At 38.1% G+C, this 23,595-nt stretch overlaps 4 protein-coding genes across 4 annotated transcripts; all 4 read left to right on the forward strand.

Annotated features, from left to right (window-relative positions):
• Window positions 1-2,416: 2,416 nt before the first annotated feature.
• On the forward strand, window positions 2,417-6,238 carry LOC137739672 (mitotic phosphoprotein N' end (MPPN) family protein). Its single transcript, XM_068479334.2, has 4 exons — window positions 2,417-2,732; window positions 3,063-3,662; window positions 4,922-5,033; window positions 5,663-6,238. Exons 2-4 carry the CDS (start codon window positions 3,091-3,093, stop codon window positions 5,969-5,971), a joined length of 993 nt encoding a protein of 330 aa, XP_068335435.2. The 5' UTR covers window positions 2,417-2,732; window positions 3,063-3,090; the 3' UTR covers window positions 5,972-6,238.
• Window positions 6,239-8,614: 2,376 nt separating this feature from the next.
• On the forward strand, window positions 8,615-11,258 carry LOC137738841 (CASP-like protein 3A1). Its single transcript, XM_068478315.2, has 3 exons — window positions 8,615-8,970; window positions 10,164-10,299; window positions 10,771-11,258. The coding sequence occupies exons 1-3, from the start codon at window positions 8,693-8,695 to the stop codon at window positions 10,984-10,986; spliced, it is 630 nt and encodes a 209-aa protein (XP_068334416.2). The 5' UTR covers window positions 8,615-8,692; the 3' UTR covers window positions 10,987-11,258.
• Window positions 11,259-12,225: 967 nt separating this feature from the next.
• On the forward strand, window positions 12,226-19,144 carry EMB2083 (AAA-type ATPase family protein). The gene is made up of 11 exons (XM_068480004.2): window positions 12,226-13,884; window positions 14,109-14,281; window positions 14,571-14,672; window positions 14,778-14,942; window positions 15,055-15,195; window positions 15,720-15,878; window positions 16,058-16,143; window positions 16,997-17,075; window positions 18,104-18,226; window positions 18,361-18,417; window positions 18,506-19,144. Exons 1-11 carry the CDS (start codon window positions 12,528-12,530, stop codon window positions 18,719-18,721), a joined length of 2,658 nt encoding a protein of 885 aa, XP_068336105.2. The 5' UTR covers window positions 12,226-12,527; the 3' UTR covers window positions 18,722-19,144.
• Window positions 19,145-19,476: 332 nt separating this feature from the next.
• On the forward strand, window positions 19,477-20,671 carry ENODL7 (early nodulin-like protein 7). Its single transcript, XM_068478437.2, has 2 exons — window positions 19,477-19,771; window positions 20,205-20,671. Exons 1-2 carry the CDS (start codon window positions 19,582-19,584, stop codon window positions 20,585-20,587), a joined length of 573 nt encoding a protein of 190 aa, XP_068334538.2. The 5' UTR covers window positions 19,477-19,581; the 3' UTR covers window positions 20,588-20,671.
• Window positions 20,672-23,595: the final 2,924 nt, after the last annotated feature.

Genomic DNA, 23,595 nt, shown 5'->3' on the forward strand with positions numbered 1-23,595 from the left:
TTCAACCAAAATTAACTTAGTATATGCACTAAAATGCTCAATTTCAAAATATCCAGTTCAAAAATCATGAAAAACCAATCATTTGGGTCTAAACAATGACTTTCTCTTCTTCTTATTCGCTGGAAATTACAAGCAGCAACAACAAATTGCTTCTTCAATTGTGAGAAAATTGCAATTTTCTCCCTAATCTAATCCCCAAATTCGAGTCACTCTTGATGCTTGACCATAAAATTCTAAAACCTGACAAGAAATGCAGATGCAAATTTTCTATTTTCCTAATGAAAATTTGGGGTAAATTGCGAATTAAATTTGAGAATTTGAAAATTGGAGACAGAGATGGGGGAGGGAGCTATCAAAAGTCTTCTAGGAAGCCATATTTGATGAGCTCTTCCTTCTTGAACTTGTCGAGCCCATGAGAATGGTGAAATCGCCTATGAATAGTTAAGCTTTGACATAGAACACCATGTTTCTCCCTTTAGAATTTGATCGCCGCAGAAGAAAGAGAAGAACTTTGGAGATAAGCTAGACCTTCCAAGTTCCAACTTTTATTGAGGCCTAGGGCAGTGAAGCAAACGAAGGCGATATAGGATGCAGGAGAGAATGGACGAAGGCGAGATAGGATGAATGAATGTCTTAACTAGTCTCGTGGGTTTCGGGATCTATCACTAAGACCGGCTAGTGAAGCCGTTTGTGAAAACGAGTAAAGGCTAATGCGGGTAAACAAACACCCCCTTAACGTCCCTATTTATTTATAATTTTGGGCCATATTTACTTACAACGAACGTGTGGTATTCATATTCATGTGTTTACTAATAACTAATTAATTAAAATTTGCCACTTAGTACTATGGTCTAGTAGTATTCTTCTTCACTTGTAAGTGAGAGGTCTTAGGTTCGATTCTCGCCAAAGGCGAATTTGAACCACATTATTTGCTAGCCCATTGCGAGACTAAGCCGACCCCCTCCCCCTTAGTGTAGATAATATCGTTTGTTAAAAAGAAAATGAAAAAGCAAGTTTCCATTAAGATAAAGAAGATTTTTTTATCTCATATAAATTCTTTCTTATCCCTCATTTCTTCATATAAGAGCATTGCCACCCCATCCAATTGCCCTAGCAATCAGGTGATTCAGCCCCAAACCCAAGAAAAACAGCTGTAACCCATCTATATGAATGGGGCCATTTAGTGGGTAACACCCACAGACCAGCACTCGGGCTATGCCCGCTTGTCCACTTGAGGCAATATGACATCTGGCTAATGTTTGCCCTATGTCCAAAACCCAGCTTCGTTCGTGCTTCTTCTCGACCTACTCAACTCCCACCTTCTTTGATTCAAGGTAACGCTCTTCTTCTCATTGGCGTGGTCAGAATCCCAAGGTGATTACTGGAGCAGAGATCTCCAAAATAGAGATTGATGATGTTTGGAGCCGAAGCCGATGCTTGGAGCGGAGATCTTCAATTTGGTATTGCTGGAAATGGTTAGAAAAAGGCATTTTTGGGTTGTATGTGGGGGTGGAAGATGGAAAACATATAGGAGATCTTTAATCAGGTGGTTGCATGAGGGTCTTGAGGGATTGAATGACAGAGAAGCAGAGATAAGTGAAAGAGGAAGAAGGGTTGGTAGAGGTTTCTAGAGAGACCCTAGAAAAATAAAGTATTTTAATAACTAAATAATATTTATTCTTTTTCAATTTTTTTAAAAATAAATTTTTAATGTTGATTGTCCAGGCAGTTCATTTATGAGGATGCTCTTAAGCAATTACTGTTCACAATGACATTAATGGCCAATTGCCTAATAGCCTGGGCAATTATCGTTGTAAGAGCATTTGCACCCGCCACCTAATTGCAAGGGTTGCAATTGGGTTGAGTTGCCTCCACCCCCCAAAATCTCTTCCAGCAGTCCACAAAATGAGAGGCAATTGGGCTGACTTAAAGGCAACTGCCCCTTCAACAATTGCAAGGGCTTGCGCCCTACTTGAAGCCCAACAGACAGAGGGTCCCTCCACGTGAAGCCTAAATTTGTCTCTATTCATCAGCTCTCCCACTTCCCACCCACGTGATTCTTTGTGGCCTTGGATTTGAATTTTTTTTCAATTAAATGGCTAGGATTAATCAAACTCTAAAAAATTTTGACAAAAAAAAAATAAAATAAATAAATAAATAAAAACTCTAAACAAAATTTATTTAAAAAACTAAAAAAATACAAAGTTCACACTTTAAAATCTTATATAGTTCAACGCATTTGCAAATTAAACGTTTAAAATTATCCAAAAATTTACAACGATAATGATATGCGAGGATAAGACGAAAAAAAAATTAAAAAAAATATATTTGTGAATAATAATCATCCTCCTTCCAAACTAGCAAACTTTCACAAATACAATTACTATTTAGAATGAAAAATAAAAGCAATTTTATTGTCTTTGCCGACCACCAACGGTGGACTTGCTTTAACGGAAATTTTCGAAAATCAAATGTGAGCTGAAATTTGCAGAGCGGGACGAGGATAGAATCGTCATTTGGGAAAAGTGCAACTGTTGTCAAAAGAGCACAAGTTCGAATTTCGGGACGGCGAGGGTTTTAGGGTTTCAAGATTGGCTTTCTATTCGACGAGCAGCTCTGCATTCTCGAACACTCTCGCTCTTCAGTATTTGGGAAAGAAATTCAATAAAAATCCCTCCTACTTCAAAATCCCTAATCGGAGATCTCAGGCGCCTCTTTCCCCCAATTCTCAGGTACTCTCTCAGCTCTTGACTTAGATTACTGCACATTCTTTCGTGCCGTTAGCTTCGTCGATTTCATTTTATATTGGGTGATTAAATTAATGTCCCTGGCTTCGCGGCAACCAAAGGTAGAAACCCTAATCCAGTTTTTCGAAATTTACGACCGATTTTGAGGAATTTAGAGCTAGGTTGGTTTCAATTAAGTAAATAAAACATTTCCCCCTTTTTCATTTTCTGTTAAAATTTTGGTCTTTGATATTTGTCTTATGTTGTCCTTTGCGTGCTGACAATTGCACAAAAGGAAAACAAATAATAATTGGGAATTTCTTGTCCATTTTTCAGAGGAATTGGTTTGTAAAGATATCATAGGATGAGCACCACAGTCCATAGAACTCCCAAATCTGGTAGGCAGTCATTGTTTTTCCAAGATTTAGCTTCACCCGTATCGTCCCGGAAAGGAAAATTTTCAACTCCAGGCCAGGCAGCTGCAGTCTCTGCACTATGGCGCGAGAGCGGTGGGGGATCGGACCTTCCACCACCTCCGCTTTACACGTTGGAAGACCGCTCGGACTTCTCCCCTGAATCTGGAATTCCAGATTACCCAGTATCCCCCGAAATCAAGTCGGATCCTAGAACCCCGGTTCACAGTTTTGGGCGTGATTCCTCGACTCCGGTGAAGGGAAAATCAGAGGCAAGCACTTCGTATGCTCTATCAAACGGACACCATGTCCAACAAGGTTCAGCAAGTATGAGTTGGTGGTCACCCTCAAAGAGTGGCGGTGAGCAAGAAGAGAAGGGAAAGAGTTCACCAGTTGAGGGTGTTGTTCAGCCTCTTGCTCTGATCACTCTTCCACCTCCAAGGGAAGTTGCAAGGCCAGAGATGCAAAGGAATACATTGCCTACAGCAAACCTCAACGAAGAAGAATGGGTTACTGTTTATGGGTAATTCTTTAACCTTACCTTTGCATCTGTTCTTGGGAATAGTCTGCATGTGAAAATTACATTAGCCACAATATCTAATTAGCTGCTATTGTGTGTTGACTTGAATATTACTAAATAAGTTGCCTAATTTTGCCTAAAAGTGATGCAGAAAAGTTATTGAGGAATTCTTACAAAAATGCCATGCATGATGGTTTCAATATTGCATAATTGCTAATGTATGTGCACTGTAGGTTTATTCATTACCTGTGTGCTTGTTACTCCTGTTTATGCCATTTGGTTCTGTATCATCATATTATTAACTTTAGGTGTTGCCATTATGACTTGAAAAGGAAAATAGGAAGGGGCCAAAGCTCATGGCTTAATCCATGTGGCTGTTGTGCCAAGAAAAGAGCTTTCTTTCAATAACATCTCTTTATTTCTCAGCTGTTGGAGGTTTCAGATATGCATTAAACATGTGCCCCAATGCAACACATTTTAAACTTGAAGTGGTCAGTGGTCATTTGGAAGTACTCCTGGCCAAATGTTATTAAAATTTTGAATTACTATGAAAAATTTCAATTACTATGAGAAATTTCAGATATTTGTCATGATGAAGTATTCTGCATTGACAAATGTCCTTTTAGCTGCTTACGGGTGAGCAAGTTGTGTGTCAATTTGCTCTTAATTGTTCCCAAGCCACATACCTGCTCCCAAGTCTATGCTCCTCTTCGCTACTTAATCACTTAGAATTTATTGACTGTGCACATTAAAAAGTGAGTATCTTGTTCAGTAATCAACTGTTAGAAGTAAGACATTAGAAGTAAGACAAATCTTAATAAGTAGCGTGCTCTATTATTTGCAGAACTAACATCCCACAAGGAGACTAGGAAAAAGGTTAACAAGGTAATGGTATAAAACAGTCCAAATTATGGGATGTGATGGTGTTTGATATTTTTTATCTGTGACTGTTCAAAAGATATCAAAGAACTAAACTATTAGAATTGCTACACTGAGCTTCTAGTTCGCAGTTTGAAGGACTATGGAATTGTTTTGTTGTGCACTCTACAGAAATATGCTGGGAACTCTTTATTGTCTTGTTTTAAGATCACATGGCTCTTTCCAACCTTTTAGGACAGACGTTCTACTGATTGAAGCTTATATAGTCTTACTTAGTCTTCAAGCCTTCAACCTCTGACGTTATGTTTATAATTTGGCAATGTAGTTTTTACTTGCTATTCTGATTATAGGCTTCTGATAGTGTTCTCTTTTTGTTCTTCCAGATTTTCTCCAGCTGATACAAATTTAGTCTTACGAGAGTTTGAAAAATGTGGTGTGATTTTGAAACATGTTCCCGGTCCAAGAGATGCCAACTGGATGCACATTTTATACCAGGTTCTTTTTCCTACATTAATTTAAGTTTGGTGACGCGAATTTCTTATACCAAGAATTTATTTTCTTGTCATTCCGTTCCCTTTCTGAACTGCTAGTGTTTCCATGACTTCGCCAATTGGACAGTTCGTCTGTCAGGCTCATCATAAGACATGCACTCGAAATTGGGAGTAAAAGTAACCAAGACTTTGATATTAAAAAAAAAAAAAAAAAAAATTCATACAGCTGGAAATAGCTGAGTAGTGTTTCTATGAATTTTTGTTGTGTGTTATAAAAGATGTTTTACTTGTAAAATATATGGATTTTTATTCTTGGCTGGATGCTGCCATGGACGTCAAACGTAAGATTGCTTGTTTGACCTTGGTTGCAGACATAGCCTCACAAAGGCATAGTATTAATTAGGATTATTCAGAAATACTTATGCACATAATAATTATTTGCTACTGCTATTGGCTTATGCATTTGTAATGGAAAGTTGATGTAGAGCATGTTTGTCGATGTGTGTTTTGGTTGCCAAAGACTTACCGTTATTCCCTATTTTTGCTCTCCGTTTGCCTCAGTTTGGCTAAGTATTGTAGATGAATGCAACTGCTATTTAGATTTGTTAACTTTTCACATTTCTGGTGGTGCAGAGTAACTCTGATGCTCAGAAGGCTCTCAGCAAGAATGGGACGCAAATTAATGGGGCACTAATTATAGGTGTGAAGCCGCTGGATCCAATGCAACGCCATGCATTAAATGAAAAGGTCACCAATCAGGGTTTCATGACATTTCCCCCTCAGCCGTCAATGAAACATGCAGAGCTGAATGCTTCAAGAGCCCCCTCTCGTCCTTACTATCTTCTAAACAGTAATACCAGTGCGCAGAAATCTGGAGGTGCGATTGCTTCCCCAACAAAGTCATTGGTCTCCAAAGTCATGGATTTAATGTTTGGTGTTTAACATCTCCGGCCAGCCAACACGTACTCTAGAATTATGTGGTAAGAAAATGTAATTGTTGGTAAAGTTTTCGGTTAAAACTTGAAAGAGGTGTCATATCGTTAAATCGTTGTAGTTGGAACTTCCTTTTTTTTCACTCCAACGTTTTGAGGGAAATATACATTTGGGATTTGAGGTTGATGTATCAATAAGTGGTTTAGCTTATTACATGCATATTTGCAACCATGGTTGCGTCCTGATTGGTATAAAATGGAATGAATGTTAAAAGCATGTCTGTCTTCAGTGTGGATTTTCTCTACTGGTATGGCTATCGCAACCAGTAAATCGAACATTATCGATCCTTAAGCTTCCCGAGCCATGGTCGGTCTTAAGGATCGAACCACGGTTGTTCCAAGGTTTCACTATGCAATCTAAACTATCAAAACAGTTGGTTTCTCACAATACTAATAAATGTGCATCTATCAAACTCAAAACCATCAATTTTTTTCTACTGAAACCCGGCAATCCTCGTCACAATAGTTTCATTCCCCTGAAATACGACATCATATGACATCTGAAGAAATTGGAAGCTTTGTCCTTAAATGAGTGACATATATAGGCTTTAATGTTACTTGAGTACTTGTCACTTGTCAGCTGTGGATCCATACATGTCTATCGCATGTATGATGTATGATTTGAACCATCACGGGTCATTTATTTAAATTGAAGAAAGACATGTATGACAAGAGTACACTGTTAAGATAACGTTACGTGACAATAATAATAAAAACATTTAGAGAGAAAATAACATATATTGTTGTCTTATTGACATAAGCTGCCACCGTGATAATGTACTCGTGCTGAATTTGCTATGGCGGCACATAGGACGTCAACATAAATTAGTTTTATATTTAATGTCTTTTTCTAAACATGTTTTATACATTGCAATGTAGTTTCTTTTAAGTTCTCCCTCTTAAATGATATCTCCTTACAAAATCAACCAAGTAAAAGTTAAACCTTATGAAATGCTAAATGATTACACTATCAATCATATAGTCATATGATGATTTCTAGCTTGGTCGGTCATTTACAAGAATGATCGATGACTTTGAAAATAAAAGTTTCGGTTATACTCTAAGAAATGAGTTTTTTTTTTTTTTTCTTTTTTTGGGGCAAATAATATTACCATTCTAAAATCTAAAGTACAATAAAGAGGAAGAGAATTGATTTGAAACAAAAATATAGTAAGTTGAAGAAAAAATTATATCCATCAGGATAATTCAACCCTATCGTTTCAATTACCAATGATTAGTACATATTATACGAGTGAGGTACATCAAAGTTGTTATGTAGTTACATTATTCTCTGAGTTTTCTTTTTAATTTATTATTAAAGAGTAGAAAGAGTTTGAAATTATTATAATAATTTTAGGAGATGAAGTTTCAAACCTGAAATATATGGATGAAGGCTCGACAGCCTATCCATTATGATACTAAACCACATGAACGAAACCTTGGTCTCTGAGTTTGACCATAATAATTTTGTCAGAAAAAAACAATTTTGTTCAACGTTTTAGAAGTAAGAAACCGAATGAGGTTCCAGAGTCCAGCCATGGAAATTACAAGTCCTTTCAATATCATAGGCAGCAGTGAAGTGTCAAAACAGTCTGAAGGAGTAGAACAAGTCAAGGCATTGCAATAATTAATACTGCACACTCACGGGGGCTCTGATGGTCTGCTCTGATGCTCTATATTATTTCCACCCGTTCTTCTCTCATGCATTTTAAGCTCACCATTCCGCAAAAGCCAAAGCTCCACCATTTAAAATGCTGCAAAAATAAAAACAAAATGAAGGGTGATTTTTGCATACTATTTTTAACTTTCTCATACACTTTTTTTTATTTATATCTACTAAATTAAATTAACCAAACATAATCAACGGTTATAATTAAAGACAGTGTATAAGAAGCCAAAAAAGATGTGTGGAAGCCATTTCTTAAGCAAAATTACAGAAAATGTGAACAAATTTTGCGAATTTTCTTTTATGGTACATATCATTAAGTGATATTTAAAATCGATGGTTAAATCTTGCATATAGAGATTTCCAATAGTTAATTCTTGCATAAAACACGCACCATTGGATATGACAGCCTTGTAGCTGGACCCCAAAATTTGATGTTACTCTCCATATAATGTTTGATATAAATGTCTAAAAGTGGTTTGATAACCATATCATTTTTAGTTTTTAGGTATTGTTGAACATACTTACCAAATGACTTTTGAGTGTCCAATTTTTTATTTTTTTTCTTAAAAGTGAAAGCTAAAAAAATAAAAACGAGATGGTTATCAAACAACCCTTTTTAGAAAACTATATAATTACAAGTTATTATAATTGGAAATCGAATTGAGTTATAGATATTTTCTCGAGTAATTTTTCTTGAGTACCTACATGCACTCAGTTTTAGACACATTAAACTATTAAAAAATTCAATAATTTTTACAGTCAAATATATATCGACACTCGTAGTTCTAATACAAGGTAAACATACGACATCATTTACTACTTTCTATTAATTTTTTGGTTTGGGATGCAGCAGTAAGTACCCTGACGGAACAGAAACCCCGTCTCTATCTATAAAAACCCCCTAAAACCAACTCAACTTGGTCACTCTTTTGTTTTTTTTTTTTTTTTTCCCACTAAACTGCGACGTTCGCACACGTACTTTGTAACATTCTCTCTAGCAAAATGGTGAGCAGCGGAAAGATGACGTCGTTCGACGAAGAGGCGGCGGGGGTGGGAAAGGTAGTGGAGGAGGAGATCAATGGAACGGTGAGAAGTGGTGGCGCCGCAAGTGTTTTATCTCGGAGAGCTGAAGTGACGCACTTGTGCCTGAGGGCGTTGTGCATGGTGGCCTCGGTGACGGCGCTGTCGTTCATGGTGACAGCCAGGGAGGCGACCACTGTGTACGTCTACGGATTTCCGCTCCCCGTCAACTCAAAGTGGTCCTTTGCCAACGCCTTCGAGTAAGCGCCTCTGCTCCATTCCGCTTCCTCCCTCTCAAATTAATCACCTTAAACAAAAAATAAAATTATTTCGTTTTGTTTACTTCAATTTTTTTTATCAAACCGTCGCTCAATTTTTAAAATGCCAATAATTTTATATTAATTATTGCGGAACTATAATTTTTTTTTCAACATTTTTTTTTCTAAATATGATTTATTCTATCACGGACCAACCAGAGCTTTCGAGCATGACGAGGTTTCTGTTGCATTTAGAACCTTTTTTAAGCTCCCCACCTCACCAATCCAGCTTCATCCCATATCGATGAACAGAATCAGACCCGTGACTGATTCCTTTTGTGTATTTTGTTATTTTTTATGTATAATTTTCTATTGTGATGCGTGAAAAATGTTGTCTTGCTAGTGCTATCATATTAATGCTTTTTGTATTCCTTATCGAAAAGATTAGATCACTTTAATTCCATTATTTGAAAACTATACATTAAACTAATCACGTTAGTTTACCACTCATGAGATTTTGTGGGCTTTTTCGTGATATATTAGAGCATCCTCAAAGAAATAAAAAAATTCCACACCAACAATAAAAGTCATAAAAGACAAAATGAGTATTTTTTAACCGAAATATCAATGCTTATGTGGCATCATGACATGGATTGGTAGCTAAGATGATTGCGGTCAAATTTGACAGCAACTTCAAATCTCTTTTTAATTAATTAATAAATGTTTTCTTTTATCATTTTTATTATTATTTTTCGTTCTAAAAATATTTCTTACAATTATGAAAAGTAAATTATAGTTTAATTTGACATATCAAGTGGATAACAAAATTTAAAAATAAAAAAAAATGGCCCATAAGTTTTCAAATTTAAAATTTGATATATCTTTTGAACATGCACTTAGTAGTATTAATCCTTAAATATGCGTGAGCTTAAACCATGAAGTTTTCACTGTTTAAGCTAATGGCTAGTTTGGTGTGATGTGTTTTTTAAAAAAAAATTGTTTACGTTGTGTTATAAAAATAATCAGCTATATATTTGGTAAATTGTCTTTGTAAAAGTGTTTTTAGCATAAAAGGCATTTAATTCAAAACCTGAGGTCCTGTTTTCGATTTCTGTCATTTGATATTAGTTGTATAATGGTATTGAGCAGGTATTAATGAACTCTTTTTTGATCATTTGTGGTGATGGATGGAGCAGGTATCTGGTGGGAGTTTCAGCAGCTGTGGCAGCTCACTCATTGATGCAACTACTAGTAAGTGTGTCTAGGCTGCTCAGGAAGTCTCCACTCATTCCCTCAAGGAATCATGCATGGCTTACTTTTGCTGGGGATCAGGTAATTAATCAATCTTCATCACCTTCCTTGCTAATGCCATCTAATTAACTCCCACATAGATTTACAGTAAACCATCTTAACAAAAAATGTAATTAGAAATGACACATGGCCTATTCGTGAGCCGGTTTTTTGTATTTGTTTTTGTCCTTCTTATCAAACGATACTGGAGATATGAAAATTTGAATTTAGGATCTTGAGTGTATATAAAAGTGAATGTTTTGAACCGCTAGAGCTATAAGTTCCGATAAAAGTGAATGTTTTGAACCGCTAGAGCTATAAGTTCCGATGTTTCATCCTTTCGCTTTACTAACGTTTCATCCATGATCTCAGTTTCATGTGCCTTTGTGCAAATATACATACATACATACATACATACATACATACATACATATTAGGTGTATAGAACGAAATTAAATTTATGTGCCTTGTAAAAGTTTGCATCCAATCTGACCTTATTGTTTCCGTGTGCAGGTATTTGCCTATGCTATGATAAGCGCAGGGTCAGCTGCATCAGGAGTAAGCAACCTGAACCGCACCGGAATCCGGCACACAGCTCTTCCGGATTTTTGTAAACCCTTGCATATTTTCTGTGACCATGTTGCAATCTCAATAGCCTTCACTTTCTTCAGTTGCCTCCTGCTGGCCATATCTGCTGTCCAGAATGTAATTTGGCTCTCCAAGAACTGACGAAGATGACAACGACGACGTCGATTGGTTTCATCCATGATTTTCCGCTTGATGTTGCACTTGCACTTTAAATTATCATAATTATATTAGCTTAATTAACTAATTAGTCTCAGACTCTGTTTTAAGGGTGTGCCTTTTGTAAAGTTCTAAAGAACTCTTCCGTACATATGTTGATGGAAAATGCTGGATGTATGGTGCTTGATGACCAAGCTTTGTCAGAATGCTTCTGCTATAATGTGACTGGTACATGCATGGGCAAGGATTGGAGAGAATGTGCGTATATACACTTATTTATTACATCGTCACACTCATGTTTAACGCACATAGATCTGGAGTTACTCAGGTATCACTGTACGTTAAACTGTCTCATTTATTACATATTTACACTCATTTTTCACATAATTAAGTTACTTGATGAGTGTTATACAATAGATTTCTCTAAGGATTAAGGCTTTTGAGCATGTAAATCTGTAGAAGCCACCGATGTCCAATTAATAAGGAGTAAAATGAGAAAAATTAGTTGATAACAATTACGTAGACATTACGACTGCAGTGTGCATTTGCAAGATTTCAAGTGGTGGATTGCCCTGATGGTTATGACTTTCCTCTTCAATCCTATGCATTCCGGGTGGTTCAAACCCTCTAACTCTACTTAGTATAGATTAATATAGAATATCAGACGCTATATATATATATATATATATACAATCCACTTTTGTTGAGGGAAGCTTAGTTGAGGGATTCTTTGTAGCGCCCACTCCGCATCGTATTTCAATGATCCAACTGTCCATCTTTTAGGCATTTTCTCAAAGTTCGTCCTTGCAAAAAAATCACTCAAATCTGAAAACCTTTTGACAGTTGGATTAAAAGATAGTCATATTAGTGTTTCTTTAAGAGACCATATTCATCTATTACAATTGGATGTATTGATGATTTTGTATTTGTCTAATTTTTTGCAAATATGATTATGAATAATGTATTACATAGATGTTTTGGTTCGTAATCTATACTATTTTATTTATTAATAGAGCTGTTTCTCAGCAAAGAACTAAGAAAAGTACCATTATACCTATCCGAATAAGAGTTATACTGCTTTTATGTTTGATTGTATTGAAAACGGTTGTACAATGAATTTCTACGTTATTCGAGCCAAAAAAAAGAAAAAAAAAAGTGCATGGGCTTCATCTCGTAAAAATAAGCAGTGGGCACTGAAGTATTGTTGAAACACATTTTAGGCCTGGCTCCTGAGATTGGACTTGGACTCTGCAATTTTAGGCTCGGACCTCGAACCGTCATTCCGTTTTCTTTGGACCCAGAAAAAGCACCACCGGTCCACCACCATTTAAGATGATAATGCTCATCCAACGCTGTCGTTTAAGAGCTCCACTCCCGTCGACTGTTACAATGGTTCGTTCCGGATAGATTTCACAGAGCACAGAAACCCGAAAGAGAAGAAGCTGAAAAATGGAGTCACACCTTTTTGTCCACAAAACCTTCGCTTAATCAAATGTAGAAACGAGAGATAAAGAGAGAGAAGCTCCATGGACTGCCATTGCCTTCTGGGCTCATCTTCTTCCCTATCCCCATACCCCAAACCAATACCCCTCACCAAAAACCCGCCAAAACCCCTCCCTCCCTCCGCCGTCTCCTCCTCCTCCTCCTCCCACCTCGCACCCGCCGACGATGATGATGAAAACGATAAAACCCACAAACCTAATTTCGATTTCCTCAAGCTCTCTGTAACTCTCACCGTAATCTCCACCTCCCTCCCCCAAATCCCCACCGCCGTCGCCGCCGTCAAGGAGAAAAAGCGCGCGCCCAAGAAGTCTACCCCCAAAAAGTCCGAAGCTTTATCTCCCCAAGAACTCGAGTCATGGTCCCAGGGACTCCCCATCGTCTCCAATCGAATTCCGTACACCCAGCTTTTGGCGCTCAGTCAGGAAGGTAAGCTGAAGCATGTAATCAAGCCACCGGGAATTGAATTGCAGAAAAGGGCAGAGCCTGTTCTGGTTGTTCTCGAAGATTCTCGGGTTCTACGCACCGTTTTGCCATCGGTGGATAGCGACAGGAGGTTCTGGGAGCAATGGGAGGAGTTGAAAATTGAGTCTTTCTGTGTTAATGCTTACACTCCGCCGCTTAAACGGCCGGAGGTGCCGTCGCCGTACTTGGGCTTTGTGGCGAAATGGCCCGGGTTTCTGTCGTCCTTCTCCGGGAAGCCGAAGAAGGAGAGCAAGAGAGCTATGGAGTTGAGAAGGGCAAGGGAGGAGTTCAAGATGCAGAGGAAGGAGGAATTGGATAGGATGAGGAAGGAGAGAGAGATGATTGACAAGGCAATGAAGGCTCAGAAGAAAGAGGAGGAGAGGAGAGTGAGGAGAGAAATGAGGAAGAAGAAGCACGACGATTCATTGCGCGAGGCACGGAGGAATTATCAGGAGATGGCCAATGTATGGGCCAATTTGGCTCAGGACACCAATGTGGCTACTGCTCTTGGGTTGGTGTTCTTCTACATATTTTATAGGACTGTGGTGCTTAGTTATAGGAGGCAGAAGAAGGACTACGAGGATAGGCTGAAGATCGAAAAGGCGGAGGCAGAGGAGAGGAAGAAAATGAGGGAGTTGGAGAGGGAGATGGAAGGGATTGAAGGTGATGAGGAGGATGAGATTGAGTCAGGGAAGGGTGAGCAGAATCCTTATTTGAAAATGGCAATGCAGTTCATGAAGTCTGGTGCTCGTGTTCGACGAGCTCATAATAAGAGGCTGCCTCAGTATTTGGAGAGAGGCGTGGATGTCAAGTTTACGGATGTGGCAGGGCTTGGGAAGATTAGGCTTGAGCTTGAGGAGATTGTCAAGTTCTTCACTCATGGTGAAATGTATAGGAGAAGAGGAGTTAAAATACCAGGTTAGATGTTGTACCTATGCTACTGTTCTGTTGACATTGTTAGATAGCTTTATCGTATATGACATTATGTGTATGCTGAATTCATGACATATTTGACTGGCTTTTGTTGAATGATTATTTATTTGCCCTATTTGGAATATATGCTCTGATTCCAGTGAAAGCACTCCGAATTGATTGTTCTTATTCCCCGACCATTTTGTTCGGGTCATTAATTTCTTAATCAGGTGGGATACTGCTTTGTGGCCCTCCTGGAGTGGGTAAGACATTGCTTGCAAAAGCTGTTGCTGGTGAAGCAGGCGTGAACTTCTTTTCCATTTCGGCCTCTCAGTTCGTGGAGATATACGTTGGTGTTGGTGCTTCTCGTGTCCGAGCACTTTATCAGGAGGCAAGGGAAAATGTAAGTGTTAACATTAGCTGTTCAAATTTTCCCTCCTTACATTCCCCAACCCCCTCACCCCGCACTTCCACACCCTGTCCTGTTAATTCCTTATATGATAGGCTAGCCTAGGTACTAATTTTTGATAATATTAATGTATCCGTAGGTGTTAAATGGTGGCATTTCTCTGTTTAATAAGGAGATATAGGTTGTGAAAGTTATATGCCTTTCTGATTTATCCTTTTATTTAGAGGATGAGGCGACGGTGCACAAATGTTACATCTCATGATTTTTATGTTTATCTGCATAGGCTCCATCAGTTGTCTTCATTGATGAGTTGGATGCCGTTGGAAGAGAGCGTGGTTTGATCAAGGGTTCTGGTGGACAGGAACGTGATGCTACTCTTAATCAGGTTAGTTAGGGAATATATAAGTGTTGTATTGAGAACTTTTAATACTGATATGTTCAATTAAACTCCTACTTATGTCAATTGTTCATTCTTGTGAATATTCTCCAGCTCCTTGTTTGCTTGGATGGGTTTGAAGGAAGAGGGGAAGTGATCACTATTGCTTCCACAAATAGACCAGATATTCTAGATCCAGCCCTTGTCAGACCTGGACGGTTTGACCGGAAGATATTTATCCCTAAGCCTGGTCTTATAGGTCGCATTGAAATTTTGAAGGTAGCAGTCCAAACCTATATCCTGCACCACTTCCACTGGATATATAGCATTGCAAGACTGTCCTTATTCAGTTACCCTTATGATTCTAATTGTTTCCATGTCTTGATTATAGGTCCATGCACGCAAGAAGCCTATGGCTGAAGACGTCGACTATATGGCTATTGCTAGTATGACTGATGGAATGGTTGGTGCAGAGCTAGCTAACATAATTGAGGTTGCTGCAATCAACATGATGCGTGATGGAAGGACTGAGGTATTAGTATTACTTACTCTTATAGATTAAACCTTGTTATTTTGTTTTTCTGACTGATACTTGGCGTTACACCTTGCACTAAAAATGAAAATGGAAAAAGGAGTGAATAAAACAGGCTATTGAAGACTACATTATCCATCAATGTGTTGTTAAGATTTGATGGGGGCAAATATTTGGGTGTGAAAGTTATTAAGCATTTGCACTCTTCTGCCTATATTCCATTAAAACATGTGATAGAGGTTCAGGCTCGGGCACTTTTTACAAATTTAATTGATTGTCTGTTCGTTCAGCTTTAAAATTCCATTATAACTATATCAACTTTATGCACATCTTTGTCACACACACACACAGAGACACAGAGAGAGATACATATATATACACACACACACACACATACACATATACATACATACGTACGTACGTACGTATGTGTGTATATCTTGAAGATTGAACTTCCGACTTAGTTATTTATGCCATACATTTTGACCTGCCCTCTTAAACCCCTGCTCTCGTTGTATGTGCAGATTACTACTGACGACCTTTTACAAGCTGCACAAATGGAAGAAAGAGGAATGCTAGATAGGAAGGAGAGAAGTTTAGATACATGGAAGCAAGTAGCTATTAATGAGGCTGCAATGGCTGTTGTTGCTGTGAACTTTCCTGATCTTAGAAATATTGAGTTTGTATGGCTTCTTAATTCTTTTGTTTTTGTCGTTGGGTTCATTGACTTAAAATCAACTAATGTCCTTTTTGATTTATGAATTTTTCAAATAATATTCCTTGATTTCATTCATGCTCTTCCAAATGTACTTGTTAATGTAAATGAGTAAAATTTTCCTAACAGTTTAATGATGTGGTGCAGGTCACAATTGCTCCTAGAGCTGGTCGAGAATTGGGTTATGTTAGAATGAAAATGGATCCTATCAAGTTCAGAGAAGGAATGCTTACGTATGACTTCCTTCGTATCCCTATTTGTTTAGTTTTCATTAATTTTCAAAGAGACTAGCATGCTGGCGTGTGCATAGCATGCCATTGTCAACTATAGTGTATAATAAGTCACTGAATACAATAAATTAGAGTATATAATTAGATATACAGAGAACTGAGAAAAAGGGACTTCAGATTAATATCATGCTACTAGTGATAAGAAGTGTTAACTGTTGAGACTTGCTCATCAAAGTAATTATTGTAATCAATCTAGGTCAATGATTTGATATTAAAGTAATAAATTTTGGTAATAGAAAATATTAATTAAAAACTACATTCATATATTAATGAAGACATTATAAGCTGATTTTTTTTCGATGGGTAATTAAAGATATATGTTGCTATTAACTAACATTAAGATTAAAACAAAGAGATTATCAGAATTGTAGGAATCTAAATAACATGGGAGGGATTATGACATTCTTTTCTTATAAAAAAAATTAGGAATACGAATTGGAGGGTGTTTTAAGAAAAATTATAAAATTAAAAGGGAAGAGAAAAATTATTCTTTTAAACGATGTAGTTTATAAGTAGAGAGTCCAAAACTTAAGTATTCTCCTTCTGTGAATGTGCTCTCCCCTTCCTACCCCATATACAGTATATAAATATTGTGAGTACCATCCAGCATGTCAGAAATAGGAATTGAAATCCTATAAACAATACAATAAGATAAGACATGTGAACTTGGGAATAAATGTTGCCTTTAGTATTTATGATATGTTAATTGTGCTGTTTCTTGTTGATATTGCATCATATATTCATGTTTTGTTGTTTCTTTCTAATAATTATTTCTTGTATCTCGCATGTCATGAAGTCGGCAATCGCTCCTCGATCATATCACTGTTCAACTGGCACCACGTGCAGCTGATGAACTTTGGTTTGGTGAGGATCAGGTAAGAGGTTTACTATCCCTTTATGTGCACATTTAGGTCATCCTTGGTGCCTAGGATTGGATCAGATAGGATAACTCACCAAATTCAAGAAATCTTAAAGAAAGAAATGGAGGCCAACTTCCAAATTTGGTCCAAGTTGAAGCTAGAAGATTGAGGAGTCATGAAGAAAATTAACACCTTCTAATCCCACAAAATAGTACGATATCTCCACCTTATAATTACTCCATCTAACTGTAAAACTTAAGAACTCAAACTTTCACTTTAATTGCATACCCATTCAAACGAGGGATGCCTGTATTTATAACCACCTACAGGTTACAATCAGGGTTTGAATTAACCCTACTTTCAAAAGATACAAACTGTAATCTACAAAGATTACACACAGTTTAGTTACAAGAATAAGTCAAAAGGAAATCCTACAAACAAGGAGATAAGACTCCTAAGCACAGCACAACTCCTCAAGAAACGTTGGTGGTAACCAACTGTTGACTTCTTCTAACACTAACTCCTTCAACTTGGACAAAATTTGGATATTGACCTTTTTTTTCTTACTTCAGTATTCCTCGTATCTAGTTAGTTATCTCATCCAATCCAAGCCTACACACCATATGTGTCCTTAATTGTGTGGTGCAGGATGCAGAAACTCAGCTGTAGAAAAAATGTAGTTAATTAGGGTAACTAGGAAATTTATAAATTAAAAATAGTTACTCAACTTCAGAAAATGCATTGCTCATAGAAAGTGTTCATTTTGTATGTCTCGTATCATTTTGTATGTCTCGTATATTGATTGTGCCTGTGTGGTTTACTCAATTTATGGGTTTGAGGAATCTCTCGCATTTTTACTGTTGTCTTGCACACTGTTAAAATCAACTTGCATGCTACATGGTAACGTAAGGATCATCCGACTTATCCTGGAAAATGGTTAAGACATTGTGCATGGATCTAAATCTTTTAAATAAGGTGACTTTTCATTTTGAACTCATTAGTCTAATGGTGATGCATCCAAAATTCTCTCTACTTTTTCACAGTTAAGTACGATATGGGCTGAAACAGCAGACAATGCTAGGTCAGCAGCACGAACATATGTTCTTGGTGGCCTTTCGGAGAAACATCACGGGTTATCTAATTTCTGGGTTGCAGATCGACTCAATGTAATTATATCTCTTTACACGCTTTTATGCTCAAGGGTTTTGAGTTTGATTTCAAAAGAAAATAAGGGTTTTGAGTTTGGTTTTTGCTCTGTAAATACCAATGTCAGCTTAACGTGTAACAATTTGATTTTCAGGACCTCGATGTGGAGGCATTGCAAATTGTTAACATGTGTTATGAACGTGCAAAAGAGGTAACGTAAAAGAATCACTTTTGCACTGAGGTTTTCTATTATGCTTGCTTATCTAAAAATAGTTACATAGCTATGTTTTGCTTAGCAGATTTTGCAGAAAAACCGAACGCTCATGGATGCAGTGGTCGATGAACTTGTCCAGAAGAAGAGTTTAACCAAGCAAGAATTCTTTAGCTTAGTTGAGTTACATGGTACCCTCAAACCTATGCCGCCTAGCATACTCGACATCCGAGCTGCCAAACGGAAGCAGTTCCAAGAAATGATGATGAACCAAAAGGAAGCAGCTTTAGGTAGCAACTTATGAGCAAAAATGTGAAGAGAATCATGTGGTAGATAATTAATCATTGATTTGGAAGCAACGCACAAGTCGGGATTGGTAAATTAAGCAGCGAGTGATTTCGTGAGTATCTTTCCCAACGTATGACGTTTGACATGCCTGGCTGCTTGGGCAATCATATTGTGGAAGTGTATTGGTTGATCGGAAACATTTATACGGGGGAGGTCATGCAGAGCAACATCAATCTGAGGGAGAAGCCCCCATCAATATTCATTTGTTCGATTTTCGAAATTTTCCATATGTTTCAGTTCATTAATTTTACTTGGCCACTTGAACAAAATGGTTCTTAGCAGTTCAAGGAGACCAAATTTTTGTTGATAGATATATACTTCAGTAGAAGCTACCAGGTGCGAGTTCTAGCAAAACTAATGCATAAATGTTCTGATTAAATTTTAACTTCACAAGCATGGATCCCCTTCATAGGTTTTTACGGGATGGGGTCGGACCAAGTGGGACCCACAAGCATGGATCCTGCTTCTTGTGTCGGCCCCATCCCTCTTGGCCGGGGTAGCCGCACGAAAGAACTTTTCCAGAAAATGGGGCTATGCTTCTGAACCCTATTATCTCAGTTTGCCCGGTAACTGGATTTAACTGTCACTACCTCTACACGTTCTCATCAAATGATCCAATGTCCGCCACGTGTCCCATGATGGTTACCCATGATTATTCGCAAACCTCCCTCTCTGCCCACTCTCCCGCCTGCCCGGCAAAACCATATGTCCTATATATACCTTAATATCGCCTTCCTTGCAGCTTACTTTTCAATTGCGTTGTTTTTGTTTCTTAACCTTCTTCTCTGTGAGAACTAACTGTAAAGCATCCCAAACATGTCTTCTTTCTTGTTTCTCTTCCATGCTTCGCTGACGGTCTTCTTGGCCGTCACAAATTGTCCAGTTGAAGCTGCAAAGGAGTTCCGAGTGGGTGATGATTTGGGATGGAGGCAACCCGGCTTGAACGACACGGATGTGTACTCTCAATGGGCTGCCGGGAAGAGATTTCATGTCGGAGATTCTCTTTGTGAGTCACTAACGTTTTTGTTTCTTGCACTTGAAGAAACTTTGATGAAATATGATTTTTCCTTGGGTTTAAATTGGTTTAACAAAACATGTCTAGTTTTTCCACGCATGCTACAAAATATGTGCTTGTTTTTGCACCAAATTCAAGATTACAAACTAAAGTACCTTACTGTGGGGGGGGGGGGGGGGGGGGGGGGGAGAGAGAGAGAGAGAGAGGTGGTGTTCGATGTTTTTTCTTTTTTGAAACTAGCAATATTGGGGGAGGGGAATTCGAACACAGGATCTCGAGTGCATGATGAGTAAACACTCTTAATCACTTAAACTATACGTCCATGTGTGAAGTTTGGTGTTTAGAAGACATCTTCACACACATAACATATTTGTTAAGTTTGTTATTGTTTTAGTTTCATTTATTTTCTCGACTTGTTTTACAGCTTTCACATACAAGAATGATTCAGTTCTTGAGGTTGACAAATGGGATTATTACCACTGCAACACAAGCAATCCCATCATCGACTTTGATAACGGCAAGAGCATCATGAAGCTTGATAGGCCTGGCCCTTTCTATTTCATCAGCGGAGCTCCTGATCATTGCAAGAACGGGCAGAGACTTTTTGTCGAGGTGATTGATCTTCCCCCGATCGTGCAGTCTCCTCCACCCTTTGCCGCCCCACCTGAACAATATTTGCCTGACGACTCTCCTGCACCTGCACCCTCGCCAAGCTTAGGAATTGCCCTTTTGATTACTCCTTGGTCGCTTGTTATGCCTCTCATCATCACACTTTTGGCTTTAGTAGCGCGCTCCTTAGCACTCTAGTCTTGTTCCACTTTATTTTATTCTTGTGACTCATTCAAAGTATTCATTCAACATTGTTAATTAGTTATCTATGTTTGATGATCATGTTTTCGGACTTTAGATGTTTATGTTTCGTTTCTCTACCGATCTACTTTTACCTAATGACTGTTTCTTTTTAGTTTTAGTTAAATTTCAATATGATTAAGCATAATGACGGATAATACTTCCTAATGATCACTCGGCACTGAATTAAACCAAACTTGGTGTACACAAATGATCATAAAATTCGATAGAAATGAAGTCGAGCGAGAGTGATTCCATAGTATTCATCTTCATCTCTTGAGTGAACAATTACTCCACTCGTTCGAGAAATTTTTCAGAATGGAAGATATCCTGAATCTTTCATGCCGCAAGTATCGGAGTTTGTGGATTGTGACAGTATTTCATCTGATCTTTTGTCTAATCATTTCCTCTGCCTTTCACTGCGCGGCTTCCTCTACTCTTTCCTCAGCAATTTTGCCTCTCTTTCCTGCACTTCAGTTTTCTCACCCAGTGTCTAGTCAATCAAAACCTCAAGCGTCCTATTTGTTCCTTCACCGTGTGGCATGATGCTCACCTGGTTGGTCAGCCTTCAAAACCTTGTACGCAAGCTAGGAAAAATGCAGTTTGTTTTTGGGAGTTGGGAAACAGCAGCATTACAACATTCGTTTTTGCTGGGCGACAAGCTTCATGTTGTTTCCTTAAACGCTCTTGTTTCATTAACAGCGTTTTTTCTTGATCAATTTGTGTCCGGAACTCAGTTATTGTACTCGGCTCACATCAATATCTTACGCGTTTTCAAGGAAGTCTCAATAAATTGGAATTTCACAGGCATGTTCTCCCTCTTGTTCAAAAGGAATGCTAACTACCTTTCTCATTTGCCTTTCCCTCTTTGCATTTCTCACTCAATGAACGCCATGTGGACTTATCTTACACTCAAATCCATGTATTAATTGTGTTTAAAACTTATTTCTTTTCTTTCCACTAATGCCTCTAATTAAATCTCATATGTCAACCAAATCATTAAGTTATCTACCAAATTTGGCAAATCTAATTATTTAATTATTTTTTTATTTTTTTATTTTATGCAAGTTTCATTTTTCAGACACTTTTTTTATTTCTTATCTTTTCCTTCTGGCTTTTGGGTCTTTCTGGCTTTTAATTATTAATATTTTTTTAAGAAAACAAAACCTATGTCGCCAATTAGGAAAAACCTTTGCAATGGCAGCTTTCGCGGCTTATCTTGATCACTTAATGTTGCAAAAAGAGGTTTTCCACCCATTGCTCTAGCCCAGGTTTCCATCAACCAAATAAATGTCAGAGTAGTTTCGTCTGTAAGAGCAGCTCCAGCGGGAGCAACTGCTTGAGGGACAAGCTACAGAACAGGGCCTGATTGCCCGAGGGAGGAAGTCCAGCGTTGGCTGTCGAGCGAGCTCGAGCAGACCCGAGCTCCAGGCCCGTGGATTCATGCCGGCCCGAGTGCCCGAAGGCTGTCTGACGTGGGCTGACGTTAGACGCCTACCGAGTGAATCGGAGGTCCATCAGACAACTGTATGACCTCCTGAACATCGTCGTCATCATCCTCTTCTTCGTCATCGTCCTCCTCTTCGTCCTTATTCACGTCGTCGTCCTCGTCGGTGTCCTCCTCCTCTTGGTCTACGCTGTCATCGAATTCGGACTTGGACTTGAACTGCAACTCATATAGCTCCAATTGCTTGGCGGTCAAAGGCTTAACTTCGTTTTCCTCCACAACTTCCTCCATAGCCTTCATCCTCTCAAAGCTCACACAAATTTGTAGAGAAAATCTCCTCTTTGTATTCTTGAGAAAACGAATTGGGATTGGATTTGGGAGAGTGAATGAGATAGACGGAGGGAGGGACGAGAGAGGAGCTACCAATTGGGATTGGATTACAAATAAAATTATTTTATATTATTTTATAAATAAATAAAATACTAATATTTTATTGTCAATTGTCAGAGCTATTCAAGTGCAACAGTGGAGATGCAAAATGCGATTACTGTTTATTAATGGCAGTTACTGTTCATTAGGTGGATTAAATAGTGAATAGCCTGGGGGGAGGGCTCCCACGCTGGAAGTGCTCTAAGTAGTGCACATCCAAATAAAATAGATTAAAAATGGTTATTTACCAATAAAAGGAGCAAAATGCTGTAAACATTCCTAGTTTAGGTGTGATTGTGTAAATCCTAGATTAGATTTGATTCTAGTTATCTTTTCCTATTGTATCTTGTATTCCTTAAGAATGGAGGAATATCTTCTCTCCCTTTCATTACTATAAATAAAGGCACAATGTAGGAGGGATAACAACACACATTCCCCTACAATTCTACAAATACATCTCTCTCTCTTCTTCTCCTTGCCGCCGACCCCCTCTCTCCTTATCAGATAAAATAGACCACAATAGGTTATCAGCACGCTCCTACCGCTGCGCTTAGGAATCTGACGTTAGAGATTTTTTCTACATCAAACCAATTTATCCATACCATCACGCAATCAGGTTCTTTCAAAACAATGATTTTTAACTCGATATTTTTGCAGCCCTGATAGCATGAACATTCACCATGATGCATGACTCAACTTTACGTTTTACGATTTTTAGATTCTACATAAATTGTGCATGCCTCATAATCATAATTGTTGAATTATGTGAATTTGATATTGGTTATGAATTGCATCAAATATATTTGCATATGCATATTATTAAATTGAATTGAATTATCTATGCATTGAATTAAAATATTATTGATCTGAATATGCCGATAATTGAAAAAAAAAGAAAAAAAATCCAACACACCGCCTGGGTTCTTCGAACTCGTGACCTCGAGCAAGCATGGAGCATTAAGCTCCCCACCCTCAAACCTAGAAAATCCACATCGCCTGAAGCGAAACCACAACCTTGCCGTGTAATTTTCTACATAAATCTGACATAATGTTGTGATCTTTGATCCAATCTTACTGAAATTCCTAAAGA

Source organism: Pyrus communis, chromosome 9 (assembly GCF_041283825.1).
Source record: "Pyrus communis isolate YQ-2024b chromosome 9, ASM4128382v1, whole genome shotgun sequence".
In the NCBI taxonomy this organism is placed as follows: domain Eukaryota; kingdom Viridiplantae; phylum Streptophyta; class Magnoliopsida; order Rosales; family Rosaceae; genus Pyrus; species Pyrus communis.

Coding starts and splice junctions, on each gene's coding strand:
- LOC137739672 (XM_068479334.2), top strand. CDS start 3,091: ATGAGCACCACAGTCCATAGAACTCCCAAATCTGGTAGGCAGTCATTG. Junction 3,663..4,921: donor GAATGGGTTACTGTTTATGG/GTAATTCTTTAA, acceptor TTGTTCTTCCAG/ATTTTCTCCAGCTGATACAA. Junction 5,034..5,662: donor GGATGCACATTTTATACCAG/GTTCTTTTTCCT, acceptor CTGGTGGTGCAG/AGTAACTCTGATGCTCAGAA.
- ENODL7 (XM_068478437.2), top strand. CDS start 19,582: ATGTCTTCTTTCTTGTTTCTCTTCCATGCTTCGCTGACGGTCTTCTTG. Junction 19,772..20,204: donor TCATGTCGGAGATTCTCTTT/GTGAGTCACTAA, acceptor CTTGTTTTACAG/CTTTCACATACAAGAATGAT.
- LOC137738841 (XM_068478315.2), top strand. CDS start 8,693: ATGGTGAGCAGCGGAAAGATGACGTCGTTCGACGAAGAGGCGGCGGGG. Junction 8,971..10,163: donor TCCTTTGCCAACGCCTTCGA/GTAAGCGCCTCT, acceptor TGGATGGAGCAG/GTATCTGGTGGGAGTTTCAG. Junction 10,300..10,770: donor TTACTTTTGCTGGGGATCAG/GTAATTAATCAA, acceptor TTCCGTGTGCAG/GTATTTGCCTATGCTATGAT.
- EMB2083 (XM_068480004.2), top strand. CDS start 12,528: ATGGACTGCCATTGCCTTCTGGGCTCATCTTCTTCCCTATCCCCATAC. Junction 15,196..15,719: donor TGCGTGATGGAAGGACTGAG/GTATTAGTATTA, acceptor TTGTATGTGCAG/ATTACTACTGACGACCTTTT. Junction 18,227..18,360: donor GGGTTGCAGATCGACTCAAT/GTAATTATATCT, acceptor TTTGATTTTCAG/GACCTCGATGTGGAGGCATT.